This window comes from Papilio xuthus, unplaced genomic scaffold, assembly GCF_000836235.2.
Source record: "Papilio xuthus unplaced genomic scaffold, Pxut_1.1 DF826945.1, whole genome shotgun sequence".
Classification (NCBI taxonomy): Eukaryota; Metazoa; Arthropoda; class Insecta; order Lepidoptera; family Papilionidae; genus Papilio; species Papilio xuthus.
Window position 1 is genome coordinate 3,156,521 of NW_013531704.1, and position 17,138 is coordinate 3,173,658.

Here is a 17,138-nt window from a genome sequence, read left to right on the forward strand (position 1 = left end):
ACAGCCGCGCCCGCGCCGCACCTCGCCACTTCGTCACTTCACTCAACCACACATGCTTTCGTTATCTACTAATACTGTTTGTCAATTTAAAATTAATAAATTATTAATTGGAATATGTTACTATACATACTGAAATCATTAAAACTGCCAACATTGCATAATTATCACAAAGTTTTTCACTTTACTCCTAAACCCTATTTATAAAAGGACTCACTAGTAGGAAAAAGACAAACGACCGTCACGGCACGTAGTCAGCTTCGCTCAGTTATTCACTATAACATAATCAAATACTTAGATAAATACTCAATAAACAATATTTAGTTGAGCGAAGCTCGCCGTTCTAAGTTCTACAAAAATAGGTCCGAGATCGCTCAATGCCCGTAAGCACCGGACGATACGGATCGCGGTCAAGTGGTGCACTCACCGTTGCCGGCGAGCTGAGGCCTCAGGAACGCGTTGTGCAATTCGCTGCCGAGGCTGCTCTCCAGGCGAGCCGCCATCTGCATGAGGGCCAGTGTCTTGTCGTCTCCGCCGGCGACGCCGCTTTCGAGGCGCGCGCGGACTGCTGCTATGTGGCCCGGCGTGAACACGTGGTCTTGCACGGAGTACTTGTGACTATACTTGAAGTCGCACACCTGACACTCGTCCGGTGGTGGCGCGTCCGACACCTCAGACAAGCCAGCCGCTAAACGCGCCTTCTTTTCTTTCGCGCGTGCATTTTGAAACCATACTTGTACTACTCGCTTAGGCAGACCGATTTCTCGGCCCAAAGCTTCGCACTCTGCCATCGTTGGTGTTTTGTAGTCGTTAAATAGAGACTTCATAATTTTCACTTGCACTGACGACATTTGAGTACGGAAGCGCTTTCCGGGTTGCCTTGGAGTATGTTGCTGACCCGGTAACGGCGACGTGGGTTCATCTTCTTCGTAAAACTCCATAGTCTCAGATGCAGTATCAGAGCGTTCGTCTGCATCCGATCCAGGGCGCGACAAATCAACGGGCTTGCTGAGATCTAAAGGGATTTCCGATTTTATGTGTACTAGTTGTCTTTCCGTGGGCTCATTAGTTGTACCATTTTGTTGGGCCACAGCATGAGCTTGTAACTCACTCACGTATCGTTTCATTGACTCTTCACTGTACTGCTTGATAAATTTCTCCATGTCTGAGTGAAAAGGCGGGAAAATAGGGGGCAACATGGGAGCCCCCGCTTGGGAAAAATTTTGCTGTCTATCACTTTGTTGTGAGCCAAAACTTGGAGTAGATTCAGTACTTAATTCCTCGTCCGGTAAAGCGTCCACGTTAATTTCTCCTCGTGCACATTGATCGGCGTGTTTTGTGCTCAAATGACTTTCTAATGCACTTTTAACTTTGAATAATGCAGGACAGAACGGACATCTTTTATTTATAACTTGTGCATGAGCTCGAAATTGTCCTTTTCTCTCACGAGCTCGAGTATTTTGGAACCAAACTTGAACTACTCTTTTTTTTAACCCAACTTCTCGTGCAATGTTTTCTAACATTTTCCGCGATGGATTAGATTCTATTTGATACTTTTGGTATAAATAATCAAGTTGTTCTGGTAAAATGGTAGTTCTTAATCGCTTATCTTTTGGCTGTTCTCCTGTATCTATTTCTTCAAACTCATCAAATTTTCGTTTCACAACTTGTTGATTTAATGCTGCTACTAAAGGGTGACGAGATTCATCATTATTTGCGAGTGTAGCATTCAATTGTTGCAACTGGGCATGTTGTTGTAGTATTCCAAAAGGGGAATCTGGTGGATATGTGGGAAATAAGTTTGGGTTCATTATATGCACCAATTGATGTTCTCTCCATAAGTCAAAACGTGGGAAGACTAGATTGCATTTATCACATTGAAAATTGCCATCTTTCTCTTCAGTTCGTTGGTGGTGAGTTAAAGGTGTAACAGGCGTAATTGGGGCTTGTGGTGCTGGTGAAACAGGGTAGGTGGGAGCTGCTGGAGTTGGCGTTCGGGGTGGTGCAGGTGAAACAGGTACGTGAGGAATGTGATGTTCGACAGTACTTGAATTTGAGTCTTCGCTACTCAAAGTAGCAGCGACTTGGGCCGCAGCTGCTTGCGCTTGAGCTGATCGCTTCGCATCTTCTTCTTTAAAACAATGTGTTTTCTGATGTCTAATTAATTCGTAATATCTTTGAAAAACAAGCTGACACTTTTTACATTGATAATTTAAGCCAGGAGTTCGTTGAAATCTATTAGCATCATCGGTAGCTCCTGTAGGAGGCTCAGCAGCTGGTTGATTTTCATATACTTTTCGAGCCTTTTGTCGTGCATTTTGAAACCACACCACTATTACTCTCGGACTTAGTCCTAGTAGTTTTGATAGGTATTCCAGATCATCGTCTTTAGGATAGGCGTTATTTTCAAAAAACTCCTGTAGTACTTTAATTTGATAATCTGTAAATCTAGTTCTGTTGGCGCGTTTGCCAGAAGACCCCGAGCTGTTGGATCCATTCGAGTTGCCCCCGGAAAGTCCGAAATCCGCCGGTCCTCTGCCAGGACTGAGGCTGCGATTTGGGGTCAAAGGTAGGACGTTCGGGGGCACGGAGTTTGGGGACGTGAAATTTGGATTTATTTTTGGTGGCAACATTGATGGATGAGGTGGTTGAGGTATGCTCGTTGCCGGTATCGAATCCAACTGCGATTGAATTAAAGAATTCAAAGACAGATGCGTTGGTGTTTGTGGTCGAGAAATACTTTGTTGAAGATCAGAAGTATTCAGAGCCGGACTTTGCGATGGGACTTGAGGAAAAATAAAGCTTTTGTCCTCTTGATGTCTGTCATCGTAGGAGTTATATTTTTCTTCCATTGTTGGTTCATCACTGGGTTCAGATTTTACCTCTTGATGAATTATGGGTGTCGGGTCTTCAGTTTTTGCCTTTTTTTCTGGTGGTGGTTTGCCTTCATCGGAGCTCGCCGATGAATCTAAAGGTGTAACTTTTGCTTCGCCTGTTTTCTCATACTCTTCCAGATTAAGAGTTGTCGAAGGTGGGTTGTTGAAATTGTAAGGGGAGTCCTTGTTTCGTTGACGTTCTTTGAATAAAGTATTTCGGAACCAGTGCTTAATTACTTTTGTGGCTAAGCCTGATTGTTGCGCCATTTTTGCAATCGCTTCATCGCTAGGAGAGTTGTTAATGTCGAAATGCGCGCGCAAAATTTTTAATTGTTCATCGGTGATGCGTGTTCGAGCGCGTTTCTGTCCAGCTGCAGCGTTAGCCTGCAAATAAAACAATCTTATAGTTTTATGTTTAAAAAAGTGTTGCTCTACTGCTTACCGCGTTATTAAATATCTATCAGTAGAAAAGAATCTGATAGGCATAGTAAACAGCAATGTTGAAACATTCCTTTATTTATATTTTGCGAAGTATATTAAATGCTTATCAACCATTTATAATTTTTTATGGAAACATCCCTTAAATCATTTTAATTACTAAAGATCGCCAACGGAAAATATATATAAAAAAACAATGTCCATAAAGTACTTTATTTTTAAGGTTTAGGCAATTAAGTCATTATAGGCAAAAAAAATATGTTTATTAAATAGACATGCGCATTTTTTATAACGAAAACTTTTGTACTATTTTATGTTTAAGTAACGAAATTTTTTCATCAATTGATTTACCCCAAAACTATTATTATATATCTATAAAACTATACTGAGACGTAATCAAAAATAATTAAAAAAAATTAAGTTGACTCAAAGTATCAATGTATTTGTAAAGGGCTCATTTATTTGCGGTGGTAAGGCGCTCGGCGATTGCAGGTAACTTTGAATAATAACTGAATCCGTTGCAAGTAATAATACTCCGACCCTACAAACCCAATAATAGATGGTCTGTTGCTTTGTGCAAACAGATAGCAGTCGCTTATCTAACAATGCGCCGTACAATTCTTGCCTTGCGATCGACTTTACACGGCAAAGCTGACAAATATCGACCGTTTAAAGATAAATATTAAAAGTTTTAAACATTATCAATATCAAACGATTATTGAATTACATTAGACTCCTCATATAACCACGTAGTATATTTATTAGTGTTGATTGAGTGTGAATACTTGATAAAGTTAATATTGACTCTTCGAATAAGTGATTTCCTGTCCTACGTCATTTGTTAGAGTCGTTAACACTTTATTGATATATTTAGTTCATATTTTATTAATTACACAGTATATTTGCAAGTAAAATAAGCATGTAGTTTTTAGAATACTGATATTTAAATGAGGTATAGTAAAAATGTTTTAATTGTGCTTTGGGGATTTTTCGATATTTATTGCGATTAATTTATAAATGCATCTTTAGGCACATATTCATGTATAATTGCTATTAAAAATTATCTTGTAGACGGTGTTTTTTTTGTATAGTTTGGTATGAAAGTTGAACCAATGTTAAATGTTAACAATCTATTAAGAATAAGTTTTTTACATAGTTATATGTGATTAATAAAATTGTCATTACAGACGTAATTATTATACAACATTTAATTGGAGTATATTCTAGTACGTATTTGTAAAACCGAATGAACCTTTTACTGTGTCATTTGGTACTTTTACATCTACAAATATATAAGAACACATATAATTGTGAATAGCACATTGCATTACATTGTATGTATCGAACGGGCTAGATCAATAAACCTTTTTATCAACTTACCCAATGGGAAAAAGTAAGTTCGGCATTAATTGCGACCCAAAACGTTTGGAATTAGTATAATATCTTAAACTTAAATGATAATTGAATATTCAAAAAATTTACGTAAATACGAATTAACCTTAACGTGATTTAAATAATTTTACAATTACCTGTTGCTGTTGCTGCATAATTTGTTGTTGTTTGAGCTGGGCGTCGTGAGAGAACGGCATCGCATCGAAAGGTGGAGGTGGCAGCATGAGAGGCACTAGCGGCGGCTGCAGATTCATGGCGGCCAGCGCGCCCACATTCAGTCCCAAAGGCAATCCTAGAGACAGCATCTGAGCCATCATTGGGTGCAGCTGCCCGAGTTGCTGCTGCAGCTGCAGCATGTTGAGGGCGGCCTGCATCTCCTGCACCTGCGCAGCCAGCAGTGCGCCTGCTTGCGCCTCGCCCGCACTGCTCCCATTCTCATTGAAGCTACCGTTGGCATCTCCTCGCGGTGAAGGCGACCTCTCGTCTCGTGGCGCGGGTGATGCGGCTCGCGGTGAATTGGGCGCTCCTGATTTTCGTTCATATTCCGATTTGAACTGCTCGGCGAATTGCTCCAAAAACTCTAACGGAACTTTATCCTTATGCACTTCTTCACAGTGAGTTTTTAAAACGAACACACTAGAAAACTCCTTATTACAATGTTGGCACGTCGACTTCGATTCGTTATCCGGGGGCTTTTCCTCGGGCGGTGGGGGCGGCGGGCTCGGCGCTCGCGCCATTTCGCGCTCTTCTTGCATTTTTCGCCGTTGGTTCTCATTGTATTGCATGACGAGATCGAAGCCGAAAGTCTCAAGTAATTGTTTATACATTTGTGAGTTTCGTTTGGGCGGATTTCCCTTGGCTACCATCTCGTCCAGAGCGGCTTGCTCCGCTTCTCCTAGCGGTGAGTGCGCCCGCGCATCGCTAAACGGGCATAAAGTCGCACGATGTGCGTCGAGTAGCTCTCCGTTCGGAAATGACGCGTGGCACCGCTCGCACGCGGCGCTACCTGCGCGAGGGGAGCGAGGGCTACCTGGCCGCGCGGGGGGTGAGGAACGGGGCCCCCCGCTGCTTGTTGAAGAAGGGGATGTATTTTTCGGCGACAACACGTCTTGTAATATTTTGGCGGGGTCGGGCTTATCGGGCTGCTCTACTAAGGGCCGCGTCAAGTCCACGTGACCGGCCGCGGCGAGCTCCTGTAGTTTTCCCGCGCGCGTCTGGTGTAGCACAGACCTCATGTGAATGTCTAGCGTGCTGCCCTGTGTGTAAGCGACTTTACATATGTTGCACTTGTATCGTTTTCGGTCGTCTTCTTCACTCGAGGTGCTCTTAGGTGTGAGTGTCAAATTAGAGGGAGCTGTCCCAGCCCCCGGCGACACCGGAGGGTTATTGTTATTCTGTTGTTCTTGCATCGCCCTTTTTAATTTGTGTAAATGACTGACACTATTATAATGAACGAGTAAAATATTCTTTTGCGTAAACGACTCCTTACATACGTCGCATTTAAAGGGTCTATTGGGATCGAGATATTTCTCCATTGGATACGTTAATTTTTCGCCTTTTCTATGTAGCAGTGTTTTATTATGTGCAGTCAAATAAGATTGGCGTGTGAACGCTACTTTGCATCGATGGCATTTATATTTTCTATTCGGGTCATTGTATGAATCTTCGGCCATCGCCTGTGAATTTAAATAGTCTTCTAAAAATTGTTGGTCTTTATAAATTATAGAATCATCAGAATTTTCAGCATCGTTGTGTCCCGACTCATCGGCTGCATTAGCGCTGGAATCTCTGTCGTCTATTTCACCTAATTCATCGTCGGGCGTTCTAAGAGCTTCTTTGCGCAATAGGTCAGCCATAGCCGGGTCTAATGCGGTGCCTTGATTAGATTGCAACAAAGGATTTGTCGCTAAACTTCGTTTAAATGCAGCGAGATCCTCTTCAGAGATGTCGGTGTGAGAAGTTTCTACGTGTTTTTGTAGAGCCAACACTGAGCGGAAGTTTCGGCCACATATTGTGCATTTTGTAGCGTCACGTATCACGTGGTATTGAGAATGTAGCTGTAGTTTCTCTATTGTTTTGAAGGCTAAACTGCACTGATTACATCTGAATTTATACACATGCTTTTCTGACACGGACATATTCGCAGTCGAGTTTCGTGCATGTGCTTCTCTAAAATGATTTTGTAAAGCGTGACCGGTATCGAAGTATCTGTTGCATCCTTTCTTCCAACAGAAGTATCCAGGCCCTTGTGGAGTTTGTTTCAATTCCAAATGGCCGGACTCGTTTTGATGATGACACAGCTCATCTACGTTGCGGAAGGTCCTGTTGCACGTCAAACATCGCTCTGTTTCGCCATCCACGCTGCCTTCCGATCGTGGCGAGGAAATCTCTCTGTCATCGTCACCTTGTCGCGTCTCTTCTCTCTTTGGTTGAGCGCCACCATTTAGCCAATGACTTTGGTCGACGAGAAGAAGCAGCCGCTGTAAGCCTTCGGAGTTAACTGAATGTATTTGCATAACATGTCTCTCAAGGGCCGGCCGATCTTTGAAGGCATCTTGGCACAGCGGGCAAATAAAATGCGAAGAAGTGTCTCCGTGTACAGAAGTAACATGAGAGTGTAATCTGGACTCACTTCCACAACTAAAATTACAATATGGGCATGAGTGAGGTCCGGGGGTATCGTGATCGTCTTCCCTCTCACTGGGACCCTGCTGAGGCTGTAGTTGCGGTGGGGGTTGTTGTTGGAGTTGTTGTTGTTGTTGCTGCTGCTGTTGTTGTTGCTGTTGTAGTTGCTGTTGTTGGAGCTGCTGTTGTTGTTGTTGATGGTGTTGTTCCAAAAACCGCATCATTTTCTGTTCTTGAGTTAATTCAGGCTTTTGATCAATCAGTTCTTTATTATCTGTTAACAAAAGAAGATGCATTAGGATATTTTTACTACATCCGAATCAAATTTATAAATAAACAGTGACGAACCATCCTCTACTAGATCGGTATTGCAAATGAATAACAACTCATACGCTAAGCCATCGCCACCTATGCATCTACGTGAGATTTATCTACAAAAAAATTATTTCTATAAATGAAGCCAACCATTGTTCGGTGCCAACGTTTGTTACTTTTCTGAATTGAAGTTAAAAATAAAATTCTTCTCCTTTATATTATTAGTACGAGTCGTTTTGTTTGGTCGTCCCGGCAAGACAAAGGTATCGGCCTATCCATCCCGTACGCACACATGCGCGGGGCATTAATGTTAACGTAACAAGTATATTGTAATTTCGCACACAAAGAAGATACAGGACGAGCAAACAATCATTGTTCATTATTACAAAAGGTTTCGAATGTTTCGTTTCGCATCGGATCAAATGTATCGGGATAGTGACGTACTCTCATGTGACGTATTGTGCGAGTGAGAGAAGTGTATGTGCAGAAGATGTGTGAGTGCAATTATTATTTGACCAGGGATATGTCCGCGGGAGCGTGTGAAAGGAGCCGGCCCGCATTGTTTACGCTCAAATAAGGAAGGTGAATGAAAACGCCGATACAAAAACCGTCAAGGAATCCTTAATAAAATATTATAATAATATTCTATTTATCGGATAAATAAATGTCATCTCATGTACAAAATGATCATTTTTAATTATAAATCCCAACACAAATACATGCATATACGAATTTGTGCTTAAATTTGCGATCTCACTGTAAGAAGTTTACTTTATTAAAGTAGGTATCAAATAGTTAAAGCTGAGAAAAATTATGACTTATGAAGTTTAATTTCACTTAGTGAATAATTTAGTGGTAAAATAATTAGTTAGCGCGATTATCCCACAGTAACGACGTCTGAAACCAGTCTTCCCCTATGGGGGAACCCGTTCTATAGTTTTACGCAGTTAAAACCGTTACATCTAATGAAGGGGCGAGGGATAAGCGAATCTTGATGCATAATAATAATCAGGGTCCAAGTGACCCCAATAGTGGACCGGAGTGACCGGTGGACATAATTATTTATGATGTAAAATCGTCGTCCCACTGTCTGCTAGGAGCATAGAACAATGGCCAGGTAAAGCGACCTTCTCTGCATAAATACGATCTCGACTGCTTTTTGTCAATGGACAAAAGATCTTTTCTAAGGAAAACACCACATCGTTATAGCATCGTAAAGTAGGTATTGTGCAGTGTGAGTTTTGTTTTGCGAGATTTGGGTCAGAATTTTTACAACGTGGCGTCTGGGCTATGAGACGTGATTCAAATATTTTATTGTCCTGCAAGTCATCTGAATTACCTGAATTATATCATCGTATTCTATAAATGCGACTGTGGTAAATAAGTCTTTTTCGTTACTGTAGCATTCACCTTAAGAGATTATGTATCGCTATGCTATTTTTCTGTGGCAATTTTTTTAAATCTTAATTGTTCATTATTTTGGAAAATTTTAATTAAGCTTAGTAAGAATTAATCTCCTATACTTAATAAGATGTGGGTCTAGCAAAGTATTAAATTATTCTGAGTGCTGTTTGTATAAAGGTCACAGTCGCCATTTTTTTTTAAATTTAAAACCCAACTTTTTATCAATTTGTCCAAGATTCTGATAAGATGAGAGGGCTATATTTTTGGTGGGGTTCAAAAAGAGCACAACTATATGTATGCTTAAAAATGACAACATTTCGTAAATTTAAATTTTTATAAAAAACATAACATATCCATCGTAAAATTAAATATTTTTAACAGAATTAAAAATGTTTATAATTACAAAACAAATTTTCGTTAATATATTCTTTCTCAGAGGGTTTCCTACTGATTTAAAACGAATCAATAGTAATTGGTAAGTCTTAAAATTTATTTGAACGGTAGTCGTTTAAAGCGAATACTCAATAAGGTGAAAATAAGTAATAAACATAAACATGAGGGACACAATGCTGTAAGCCGGATTTCTTTCGCCTCCACATTTCTCTCGGAGTTTATCGTATTTCGCCGCGCCTATAAACATTCGTGGGACGACAGCGACGCGAAATTGTGAAATGATGTACCTGCCTCATCACAAGGGGCAATCATCCTTAATGCGCAACGGCCACATACGTAATGCGAGTCATCGGCCCGCGTGCTGGTACTTATGGAAAATTCGCGTTCTCAATTCAAATCTTGTGTCCGTCTCCCTCGCGCGCGGGGCGGAGCCGCCTCCGACCAATGACCGAGTCACGCCGCGGCGACACCGTGCAAGGCGTACGTTATTAAAGAAACCTGTTCTAATGTTGCCCGCTTTAAATTAAATTTTGTTCGTGTGTAATTATCTCATTATTGTCATTACGAATTCCGCGCTAAATGCTCATCGCTCAAAATGGTGATTACCTCTCGTATTGGACGCGAGGCGACGACAATGTGTCCTCGGAGGCCACGCCAGGTTCACTCCGGTTTGGATCAAACCGGCAAAATTAATACGAAACAGATTGTATGTTTATTAACACGATCTAGTAAAAGAGTTCACTTTGTAAAAAAAACGCATAACAAAATTGATTAAGGAACGAATCGGTTTAAATTGGAAACCGATAGTGACGTTTCGAAATCACATTCATAAGTCGATTCTCGTATCGACTTTATCGATACGAACTCCAGTAATGGTTTCGGTTGAATTAATTTTAATGGGATTTTCACGCTTTATAGAGTAAAATGTTACGAAATGTGTTTAGCACGAGAGTAATAAATAATAAATATATTTCGCTTCTGTTTGCCGTTAAAAAGGTTTACGCGTTCACCGACAGCTATTCAGAAAAAAAAACGCCTAGTTAGATAAGGTGCGCACGCGCATCTAATTGCTTTCCGAGTGAGGTTTTTTCGTACTATAGAGTTTGGAACACTGAATCGTTTTTATTTAAGATTTATTCGTAACATTGTCTTTTGTTTAAAACCACGGTAAATAGAGACAATCAATCGAGGAAGTTAGTCTAAAATAATAATAACAATTGAACGGTCGCGGTTCGCAAGCTTTGAATGATGTATTAATTATTTCCTGGTTCCTAACAGCTTTGAAAATCTGAGGAAATATTAGTTTTTAAGTAACATAAAGTATTAATTAATTTTAATTTGCAAGGTCAACCTCTAGATATTAGAGAGGATCGTCAACGTTTATATACTGGTTTATATAATGCAATTCACTAACCTTCTTGTTGATCATAGGGGCTGGGAAGCTCTGGTGGCTGCGGAATCACTTGGAACAGCTCGGCCACGTCAGGCGTGGGGTCCTTGCCCTCGGAGCGACGCTGCAGTTGATGTATTTGTTCCATTTGCAAGTGCTTAACGGAGCGCACGTGTTGTAACAAGGGCAACCGGTGTGGGGCCCCGAACCCGCAGAGCGCGCAGCGGTACACGCGAGCGCGGTCGCGCGGAATTCTTGCCGCACATTCGCGGATGTGTCTCAACAGCAGCGTGGCGGCCTCGTGCCGGGCGCCGGCAGCGTGCAGCTGCAACTTATGCGCGGAGTTCGTATAATAATCGCAAGCGCAGCATCGGACTTGCACTCCGCCGACGCCCGCGCCACTTGTTCCTATTCCCCCGCAGAATTTTAATTTCCATTCATTTCGTGGCCCACCTTCTTTTACATGATTAACATGTTGCAGTCGTTGAAGGTGCTTGTCAGTTTTGCAATGAAGCTGAAAGTTAGCTTTGAGGTTAGTTTTATATGTGCATAATTTGCACACGTAGTGACCTGCGACCAATGCCAATATCTCCTGCTCTCGTATCTTAGTGCGGTCTTGTGCCAAATGATGACCGAGCGCTTCTAACGAGTCGGTCGAGAAGCAGTTGCAAATACAACAATGGAAAGTTCTTTCCGGCTCAGGATCTGCCGGCTCGGGCGGCGGTTCCATTGCTTCTGGGTTTAACCCGACGTCGAGATGCGCTCCTAATTCAGGAGGCGATAGTCCGGGTCCTCCAGTCATAAGTTGGATCATAAGAGCTTGATTGTACGCCATGTCTGCGAGCGCCGCTTCTGGGTTAGGAGGGGGCGCCTCGCCGCTGTGGAAGTGCAGCAAGCTCTCAAGCTGCTGCTGGCTCTGCTGCCTGTGGTGTAGCGCGGACAGCGTTTGCATGTGCTTTACATTCTGCTGCAGTACAAGCATATTATGTGTGTGCTTTTCTGAGGTCATGTGTATCCGGAGATTGCGTGCAACGTTTGTCTCGTAATTACACACATCACAGCGAAACGTCGGCTTTGGCTTCTGACCCAGGGGCGAATGATGAGGTAGCGGCGGCTTGTGCCCGCCTGGTGGCGTATGCTGCGGTGCCGGAGGTAACGAGCTTTCACCGGGGTTACCACCGTTCTGTAGTTCTTGCATATTATTTAAATGCTTATCTGACTGCATATGAATACTGAGATTGCCTTTCGTCGTTGTAGAGTAGTTGCAAACTTCGCACCTGTACGGCTTGTAGCCGCACGTGTATGTCTCTCCCCGGGCTAATCGAGGGTGAGGCTGCCCAGCGATACAGTAAATGCAACTCGTTTCGGCTTCCGGGTGTTTCTCTTTCATGTGTATCTCTAATGTTTCTTGGTATTTATAGTGCCAATTACATTTGGGACATTTTAATGTCTTGCAGGAATTACGGCTATGCATGCCGGCAAGGGGTCCACCGAGCCTTCCGGAATTCAAAATAAGTTCGCACTTCGGACAATCCGCACCTGAAGGTCTGCCGCCGAGATGATCCGGACATACTCCGATCGTGGTGCCCGACAGGAAGGCGGGAGGGGCAGTTTGAAATGGTGGTGAAGAATTAGGACTAGTGCGAGGTTGTACCGAGGCATTTATCGTATGTGGATGCGCTACGGAGATCAAGGAATGTTGTGGAAGCAGAGATTCCGCTATTGAACGCGGTGGCCTCCACGACGGTGGGCTTGGTCTTCTGTCGTCGCACGATCCGTTCGGTAACATTGAATCGTGGTCTCGATCCGGAGTCATATTTTCTAATCTCTTTTCTACCGAAGGGCTCGATAGTTCCGACATATTGGCGGGACTGCCCGACATCGAGGCACGCGGTGGCGCCGCTGCACCGACGGGTTCTAAGAATGACACTAATGGCTCCTTATCTTTTCCAACACATTGTATGATCGCGGACGCATTTTCTCTCGATAAAGCGTCTCTTTCTGAATCTAGTAATGATAAGCTATGGTCCGATTGCGCATGCGCCACGAAGGATTTGGCGTATCCGAAACTCAATTTACAAATAAAACACATAAGAATTGGTTTGACCGGCACGCTGACGGGGCACTCGGCGGGCGGCGATGGCGGTCTGGGAACGTCTTTACCGCCACGGAAACTGAACACTCGATAGCTGTGCATGACGGGGGCGTCGGGCCTCGCCCGCGCACGCTCCGCTGCTAAACGACCGTATAGGGCTCCATATAATGAGGAATTTCTTGATACGTAGAATGCACTCGCTATTTGAGGGAATTCGAGATGTTTCTCGACGATGTTGCTGTCTCGGCTGTCGACGATGCACCCGGGTTCGATCTTCGGTAAATCAGGGAGGCTTGTCTCGCCCTCAGACATCTCCGGATCCTCGATGATGTAGGCGGATCCGTCAGGGTTGTAGACAATCTTGCCGTCGAAGCGCTCGACGTCCGAGGAGAGCGGAGGCGAGTCTCGTCGCGAGAGGTCCACGGCGTCCGGAGCAGCGGGCGGCGAGGTGGGCGCGAGGCCGGCGGGAGGAGCAGGGGCCGCCGGGGCCGCCGGCACGTTGCGGGGCTCCTCCTCGGGGCTCATGTCACCGTCGTCGTCGTCGTCGGGCCTGAGCGCGGCCGAGCTCTGGGGGTCGTCGCGCTTGCGGCGCCGCTTGCGCTCGGGGGGCGGGCCGCTAGCGGGGCCGCCGGCCTGCAGCGGCGTGGGCATGGCGCCGGGCGTCAAAGGCCGGCATCACATGCTCTCCTGAAACGAAACATCATAGCATGAGCATAAATAATAACACCAAAATGCTACTCTACATATAGCTAATTGTAATAAATAAAAACCTACTAAAACTCGCGATTAACAAAGAACCGATAAGTTAACAGTTATATTACGTAACTTGGTAAATTCTCACGAATCGAATCGATTGGTACGATTCAAGGTGAATTTTGAATACATGTTGGTAATGAGTTCGTATCGGCCGGAAGAAGGTGGAGTCGTTTTGTATCGCTCATCTTTGTTTACCAAATGTTTATATAAACGAGGTAAACAATGTAACTTTATAAATCAGAGTCGGTTCCATCAACAATCAGGTTTTGTAATGTATTTCAGTTTAAGTTTTTTCTTACGTAGTTTTAATATAACTACCTACTGAAATTAAAACATTCGATAGGTACTAAATAGTTCCTTATCGGAACTAGTGTTTGCGCAAACAACTGTGATCAATTTATCCGTGTGACAGCTTGTCAACGCTGTCAATGCTGACATTTTTACAATTAAGAAACCAAGTATGTTGGAGCTCGGTAAACATAGATTCGATGATTAGGGAATTCGTTCTAGTACGAATATGCTCCTTAAACACTTATGACATTAAGAGTGTAAATGTATAAAAGCATCTTATAAACATATTCGATAAAGTATCCGTATAATCTAGAATAAAAATTCGTTAAAAACCAAGATTAACTCGTCATCTCTGTTATCTGTTAGCTTATCAACGATATCTGTATTTCACAAACATCTAACGAGGGCTCCAGTAATATATTTAGTTAGGTGACAGCATTCTGATGCCTAATCGTCATAAATGACATATCACATGGAAAAATTTATTGACTTAGTGAATAAATTCTCACGATGGTATGTATGCTATGATATTGCACAAGTCATAATTTGTATAAATTAAAAATAACATTTATATATTCTTTCGTTAATTTTTTTTTATTTCCAAGTAAGATAATTAAAAAAAAAACTAATAGGACAGTACCTATAATACGTACTTAAATTAAAAAGTTAATCAATCGCCTACCAGACTAGTCTAGTATGTCAAGAGATATGAATATATAGTATGTTTCTAAAACTTGAAAAAACAAACTTTTTAGAATATTCTTAGTCAATTTTGTATAGAATTATAATTTAGTTAACTGATAAATAAGACACACTTGTAAGAATTAATATTCGTCAGGAATAAAGCGTCCTTTGATTCGTTCCCGGCAAACGTTGTAACAAATATTTACATTGGTATCGTACCATAGCGTAATGTAAATTATCGTATAATCATATTATAAGTATCGAACGACGGTTAACAAAACAAACATAAATAGGCGCGGCCGTGGCGTGGAAGAATTACCGAAACGGCCAAGGCCTTGTAATGCTGAAAAAAAAATTCTAATTTGAATGCACGGTTTATCATCGACATCCGGTATTAAGCTAGGAATATAATTTCGAGTTAATTTTTATATTTTATTATCTATGGTTCACACATCCTGTACGTTATTAGTCAGACTGATTAACTAATCATTTCGTAATACCAAATTACTCATTTAATTTGCAAGAATTGACCACTTCACTAATTATATGTAAATGATCATTTTGTTAACGTATCAAGGAAAACAATAACTCACCACTTATACAGGGATGTTCAAGATTTGAAATTAGATAAAAATACTAATAAGAAACGATATAGATATGACTTATTTTCCCTTGAAATAACTAATTAAAATTTATAGCATTTTATTACATATACTAATGTAATTCATTGCAAAAAATTAACTAGTATTTACCATCAACGCAGATGACATTGTATAGACATTAATTATGTCTGTAATTATTGTGGGTTTTCTCTGCAACAGTAATTTGTAAATCATTTCGCAGATTACTAATGTCTATGGAAATTACACGAGTTGGTAATTAGAGATGCGAATGTGAGGTTGTTTAATAATTTCCCTATTCATTTATTTGTAACGTTCGATTTAAATGCGATCCAATTGGAATTTAAATCATTTAGCGTGTATTAGAATGCAACGCGTTTCCAAACGTCGATCTATTTGTGCAATGGTGGACGCGCGACGACTGTTGACGCGGGAATGTATCATTAAAAACGAAACAAATGCGTAATCATAAGGGTTCAATTGATATGGCAGTAATTTCTATTTTGCAAGTGCCGTTTTAAACTGGCACTTCTAGAGATAAATGTTTAATGCAGGCACACGTGCCGGCCTTCCCATGGTAACAATCAGTGGCGTTGTCAATTTCCATTGATGGGCCGGCGTTCGAAGCAGAACTAATTTCCAATAAACACGCACACACAAGACTTTTACGTGTCTTACAACACTAGTATATAAAATTGAGCGTGTGAGCGTGAGAAAACCACCGCAAATATATGTATATATATGAATCTGGTGTACATTACAATGCTTTATGTATGCGAATGAACAATTTGTGTCAAACACACATACTGTGAGTTCGCACACTATTATGTTGCCCGCATCAAATTAGACATTAACAAATTGTTAGCGAAGTACGTAATGAAGGTGTGCATTTTAAAATTGTTTTATTTTTTATGTTTTAAAGTGCAAGAGGATATCATTCTATCTCTCCATTCACTCATATAACTAATAATGGCAAAACAAATACTACATTTTATAAAATGGTTGCGCATTTCACAAATTTACTTCATAACGAAGTAGAAGGGTTTTCATATTAATAATGCTCTATTATTTCCCAAGCCCTCATTAAAGCAGTTACGTGAACCGCAGAACAGAGCGAAATAATTACCTCGCAACCAACTCTTCACGAATACATCGTAAATGCATAATAAACTGCATCTAGTACGTCGATGAATTACAATAAATAAGGTATTAAGCAGTTGATGTCTGACGGTGAACCGAAAAATGTCGAATAGCGATTAATGGATATAAAATTAAACGCATTCCGGTCGAACGATTTACTTAATACGTCGATAATAAGCGTAGGGTATGTAAAATGTACGTAATGGTGGTAGCCTCGTTAGATGTGGGAAAGATGGTGCTCGACGGTACAAGGTACAGATCGCGTCCGACATTGTCCTCCGTTAGGGCTCAACTTTAAAGCTTCATTAATGATAATGGTTCTGAACTCGATGGGAATGGACCTTTTTGCTTGCGCCCGCACCTTTTCAAGATGTTACAGTAATAGCTCACCGATACAAGACGAACAATGCTCATTCGATAAAAGAACTGTACCTACCATCATTTATCGACCACATTGGACGGAAATAGAATTAAACATCGAATCTTTTAATCGATCATAATCCAACTGATATTATAAATGCGAATGTTTGGATGGATGGATATTTTTTAGAAGATATCTCCAGAACGACTGCATGGATTTTGCTGAAATTTGGCATAGGTGTAGAACATAACCTGGAAGAACACATAGACTACTAAATATTTTTTTTTATTTAGCACGGACGGAGGCACGTACGATAGCTAGTATTTAGTAATCTTAAAAATGAAACATTATTTTATTTCTT

The 17,138-nt window shown here is 41.6% G+C and overlaps 1 protein-coding gene across 4 annotated transcripts in view; it reads right to left on the bottom strand.

Moving 5' to 3' along the window:
• Positions 1 to 17,138, bottom strand: part of zfh2 (Zn finger homeodomain 2) — a 193,100-nt gene that overhangs the window by 57,824 nt on the left and 118,138 nt on the right. For all 4 annotated transcript variants that reach the window (XM_013316726.1, XM_013316727.1, XM_013316725.1 and 1 more), the window contains 3 exons: positions 10,855 to 13,612; positions 4,841 to 7,602; positions 425 to 3,257 (listed from right to left, as the gene is read on the bottom strand). In XM_013316726.1, coding sequence (XP_013172180.1) covers positions 425 to 3,257; positions 4,841 to 7,602; positions 10,855 to 13,576 — 8,317 coding nt within the window. In that variant the 5' untranslated portion in view covers positions 13,577 to 13,612. The remainder of the gene's footprint in view (positions 1 to 424; positions 3,258 to 4,840; positions 7,603 to 10,854; positions 13,613 to 17,138) is intronic.